This window comes from Trachymyrmex cornetzi, unplaced genomic scaffold, assembly GCF_001594075.2.
Source record: "Trachymyrmex cornetzi isolate Tcor2-1 unplaced genomic scaffold, Tcor1.1 scaffold113, whole genome shotgun sequence".
NCBI lineage: Eukaryota > Metazoa > Arthropoda > Insecta > Hymenoptera > Formicidae > Trachymyrmex > Trachymyrmex cornetzi.
Window position 1 is genome coordinate 125,121 of NW_017295687.1, and position 5,729 is coordinate 130,849.

The 5,729-nt window shown below is 33.0% G+C and overlaps 1 protein-coding gene across 2 annotated transcripts; it reads left to right on the plus strand.

Annotated features, from left to right (window-relative positions):
* Nucleotides 1–3,194: 3,194 nt before the first annotated feature.
* Nucleotides 3,195–5,529, plus strand: LOC108764326 (uncharacterized). Of its 2 annotated transcripts, none has more exons than XM_018512500.1 (4): nt 3,195–4,120; nt 4,409–4,855; nt 4,938–5,204; nt 5,336–5,529. In XM_018512500.1, exons 1-4 carry the CDS (start codon nt 3,696–3,698, stop codon nt 5,514–5,516), a joined length of 1,320 nt encoding a protein of 439 aa, XP_018368002.1. In that variant the 5' UTR covers nt 3,195–3,695; the 3' UTR covers nt 5,517–5,529. The 2 variants fall into 2 exon arrangements, with proteins under 2 accessions (XP_018368002.1, XP_018368010.1); XM_018512508.1 differs by having other exon boundaries at nt 3,950–3,989.
* The last annotated feature ends 200 nt before the right edge of the window (nt 5,530–5,729 follow it).

Below are 5,729 nucleotides of genomic sequence, written 5' to 3' on the forward strand. Positions count from 1 at the left end.
TGGTTTGTACCCCTAAAACGCTTTATGGGGACGTATAAAAAAATACGTATCCAATATTTTTCGGTGTTTTGAAAGTATGCCAAGTTTTATTAAGATCGGCGGGTGGCACTTGGGTAGGTTTACTTGTTAGATATTCACGTTAGATATATTTACACGAAATATTAGAATTTTATGAGTATTATAACATGTGTCTGTATGTATATATGTATGTATGTATATACTTCTACATATACAAATAATAAATATAAGTATATACAGGGTGTTTGAAAATTATCGGCTAATCGATCACGAGCAGGTAAAACGGACCGAATTGAATCGAAAAATCTTATACCATTTTGTAGGTTGCGCAATAGTTAACGAGATATTAACGCGTTTAAAGATAGCCGAATAAGCGCGTCCGGCCGGCCTACTCTCTGCTGCCGAATATACAACCTACCGTCCCCATCGATCGCATGGCGCGCGGGCCGCTGGGAATGGGGATGGCCTGCGTGATCGATTAGCCGATAATTTTCGAACACCCTGTATATATCTGACATTATACACTTAGAATGATATTACCTTCGCTGACATCAGAGTGACGATCATTATTTTAATTCTGACATAGATTTTTTTAATTTTTGTGGACTCAGAGGTGGGTTTTTTCACCACAGAGACGGTCTGGCTTAGTTTTATATTACAGTTCTGATTACATATAACCTTTTTTTATGTTTCACTAGAATGATTAGAAATTTCGCAAACGGTCATCCAATCGCTTGACGAGCTATTCCGTTTCAAATAAGAAAACTCTAATCTTTTCTTATTTTTTTAACAAAACCGTCTGTCTTAAATTTTTAAGGATTTACTGCGTTATAATTTTGTATATCTGAAGAGTGCCTAAACACAAGGCCAAAACATGTAATATACCTATAGTATTCCGTAACGTTGAAGATTTTTTCTTATGTTGGAGCTTCGTAATTTATATTTTGTATATATTTTTATATTTAATACATTTGTGGTGACCTAATTATAAAAAATTTTATTGTTGCTTGACTCTTATAAACTTTTTTTTACTACATTGTATCTTGAATATTAAGAGTCCTGTAAGTTTCACTATTTTTAACCATTTTAAATTGTTTGCATATCGAAATATGCAAATGGATGCATATCGAGATATGCAAAATATGCACAAAAAATGCATTATTTATGCAGCATATATACACGATATGCAAAATAAATCTCTGACAAGCTGTGGATTTTCAAGCACACTCTTCGCTGAAACAATCGACGTAGCATCCTTTGAATTGAAAGACTCAACAATCTGTGATCAAATCACAATTTTATTTTATCAAGTTCAATTTTATTTTTAATTACTGGATCAAAAAAATAAATTAATGCATACCTCTCGAATGCCAGTTAAATTATTTGCATAAAAAAGTGCAGCTTCAAGCCATATTCCCCATCTTGTTAAAATTGGTTCAGGTGGTAATGGAATATTTATCAATTTTGCTCGATATTCTTCTATACGAAGCGGAGCTTTCAGAAATATTTTTTTTACTGAAGGTATTACAGTAGTAACGAGAGAAAAGTGAAGGCGAACTTCTTCAGCCACTCTATTGAATCCATGCATGTTAGGTGTATAACGTTTGAATAGAAGATTTTAAGATCTCTTCCAGCTTTTAACATATATGCAGCTGCATCTGTTACAAGTAATAAAACTCGTTCTTCGTGGGATTCTCTTGGTTACAAGATTTTTATATTTTAATTTACAAAGTGAGCAATAGTGGTATGAGATTGGTAGATGAGGTTTAGTAATTTCCTCACATAGTTTACAGACTAGAAATTCAAGAAAATTGATAAAATTTATGGAAAATTGGTAAAGTTTATGCAAAATATACATTTTATGCAAATAATATGCTCGATTTACGCAAATATAAAATTTATGCAAAATATGCATTTTATACAAAAATATTTAGTTAATATTCAGTTATTTTGCATAAATATCGGTAATCTAGTGATTAATATTTAATATTGATGGATTGATTGGCGTAAAATACTAACAGTGTGTGTGTGTGTGTGATCTGGAGTTTGATTCTTGAGCGTCAGTATCGCTTTATTAGGATCCATATCACAGTATGTTACAGAAGTGCAATAGATACAGTACATAAAACTAAAGTAAAATAACACATCACTCAATAAGTCCCGGGCCTAACTAATAAAACAACAACTTTTAGGCAAAATTCGATTTTATTCATCAACATAGTCTCCTTCTAGGGTGATACACTGATTCCAACGCTTCTCTAACAATTCGATGCCTTTTTTGTAGAACGGTTTGTCTTTGGCCTCAAAATACGCCTCAGTTTCCGCAATAACCATTTGATCTAAATCTCTGTCCCTGGAGCATTCTTTTAAGATCTGCAAACAGCCAGAAGTCGCTGGGTGCCAGATCTGGAGAATACGGTGGATGGGGAAGCAATTCGAAGCCCAATTCGCGTACTTTTGCCAATCGACATACGAAATTCAGATTTTTCCATTGTTTTAAAGAATGCAAAAGTAGCGTCACTTAAACCACTGTAACTTGTAAAGTAAAGGTCCGATTGTCGTGAAATTTTAATTCATATCGTTTGAAGATTAGTACTTTCTAAAAATTATATGGATTTGTTATTAGTGCGCCATCTATTATGTCAGGCCCGGGACTTATTGAGTGATGTGTTATATTATTAATATTATAATAATCGCGCGCGTGTAAGTTTGTAAAAATACTAAAAATATTAATGCATTGTATTACCGATTTGGTATTACTGCTCAATATTACCCAATGAGAAATGACAATGAAATCGATGTCGAATTATATTACACCTTGTAGAGTCACCTTTAAGATGTCATGAATCAGAGAGTATTAGCTTAGAGTAATAAGTATTATATCTTATCTTAAGACATTATTCATAATAAAGAAGATTACGCATTATGGAAAATAATTAATGGTATTATAATTTAATCGTTGGCACCTTTATCGGCCTTGACTCTATTATTAGCTTTGAATGGATTGTTTATTTTTATTTTTAATGCATTATTTAAGATGGCTTTCAAATAAGAACGGACTATAAACACCGCCCCCCCCAGAAACTCATCAACATCAACAGTGAATCAGCATTAAATCGATGACGTTGATATAAATTACTTTTTTTACTGGTCAGTAATCAGAAGAGTCTTGTGAGACCACTCGGGTCGGACGTGTCTCCTTTTGTGTTGCGTCACCTCAATTATATTTTTGAAAAGCGTGACCATTAGTTAGACTGTGCAATTACATCACACTACTCACAGTTCCTTCATTCGTCTGGACGCGCGCCGTGCGGCGCAGAAGTCTTATAGTCGTAGGCGCCCAGTGTCTGAAGGGGCACCTCGCCATTTCCATTTTGATTACATTATTTTTTGTTCTACTTGCCCGATTCGAGGTAGCTGATACATTGCATTCCGATTTTACGATTTATTCCGAAGACCATCAGTGGCTCAGTATCGGTCAGTTAGGCTGTGGGATTAATTAAAAAAGAAGAAGAAGAAGAAGAAGTCAGTAACCAGAAGATGAAAATAAACACGAATGAACATTATATGTATAAAAAGGATGATGAAAGAAATAAGTTATCAGCTTGAATGATATTTAGCAATCCTTCGTTTGCATATAACGAATCTTTCTGTGAAATATAACGGTTTTTAACAGCATGTTTATGAATATTGGAAATTCTATAAGTATGAAAAATTCAAGTGAATGTAGATACGTAATGATGTTAAAGAGCATATTCGATCGAGAATTATTTCCGAATGACTTCGACACCTGGACTGTACAGAAGCAATGTGTGTGGATAAATGAGAACATCGCTACATTCTTTCCAAACGTTCCAAAGTCATTGTTGGACCTCATTCCAGCTTCTTTTCGCCAAGGAAATTACAGTCGATCACTGATGGAAATACCAGAATGGTTGGACGTGGATAAATATCGCAGAGGACAGAAATTTGTGCGTGAAAATTATACTTCACTTCTCATTTCCAAAATACTAGGTATTATGCATGTGTATTCTTTTGAGGAGGCTCTAAGACCAATTATCATATCAAAGCGTTCTCATACGCCATATTTAGGATTTAAAAGGTACTTTATTAAATTTAGTACTTTGCAATTAAATCTTAATTGTTATTAAATACATACACTTTGACTTACATAGAGAGACAAGATTTGCTAACATTGAGCAGCGAAATTGTCTGTTAATCGTAAACCAATTTTTCACGAAATTATCTGCTATAGTATTTTTAAACTATCTAATATTTATCCCGTGTCCATTTTAAACCTTATTATATCATATACGCTAATTTCGTGATATGATATTATCAATTAATGTATACTTTTTTAATTGATTATAATGTAATTAATTTCCACAAGATATTCCTCGACCATACAACGATTCTTTAATTGGTACAACGGAGAGCCTTGGATTGAAGGAACGCCAGCTTATAAAGATATGCAATTTGCGCGCAGAATGCATTTAATGATTCAAGAAAAAATGCACAAGCTCGATAACGTGCAAATCAATAACGAGTCCAAAATCGCGGAGCTATGGTGCCCAGATCGCAAATTTTTTCTAAAAGATTTTACTGCAGCATGTCCACTTGAACAACACGGACAACGTCCTTATATCATAATTGACAAGTCGCCATACAAACCGAAAGGCATGAATAATGCGGACATGGCAGGTATACAATGCAGTTTTATAAGTTTAATTTTGCTCTGTCCAGAAAAGATCGGAGTGCATAATGCGACCAATGAAGATATGGAAGCCTTTTGTCATATGTGGAGATGTTACGGGCATTATCTCGGGATGGAGAATGAGTACATATACTTAGCAATAGTAAAAATTGTAATATTTTAGATACTCTTTTTAAAACATATATATTTTATAATTTCTCTTTAGGCACAACTTCTGTCGTGGCAGTCTCGATGAAATAAAGCAACGCACTCGAGATCTTTATCAATATTGGATAGTACCTAATTTTAAGGATGTTACACCAGAATGGGAGCACATGACGAGATGTCTCGTCGAACCACTGAATTACTATCCTTGGATCTATATGCCTTATAAGGTGATGGCATTATTAGCAATGGATACGTTAAATATAAGCATGACGCATTTATATACGTCAATGAATTACGCGGAATGGATTACTTATAAAAGCTGGAGGTGAGCATGTAAATACACTTAATTTATTAACGTAGAGTTAACAGGTCTAGATAGCAGAATATTAAATATACAATTATGTATTACAAATTACGTATATTTTTCTATAATATTATTTTTTTCAATTATTTCAGATTTTTATTGTGTTACGTTTTAAAATTCTCAATCTTCCGTGCAGTTATCAATAAAATGATACGCAAGATATTTGATCAAGCGATAAATTTCAGCCCAGAAAAAGAAGCAAAACTTCAAGAAAAATCAAAAAAACAATTATCACATTTTTCTATCATTAAAAATGAAACGCGATTGCATTAAAGTGCATTAAAAATAAAACACAATTGTATAAATTTTGGAAATATTTCGGTTCAAATATATTTCTTTTCAGTTACGCGCTCTTCGAACAACCAATTTTTTTTTAAATAAAAGCAAAAAAATAACAAGAAAAAAGTTTATACAAAATACACATATAAATATCATTTACGGTATGTATTTAAGAATAATATTCATATATTTGCAGAATTACACAAA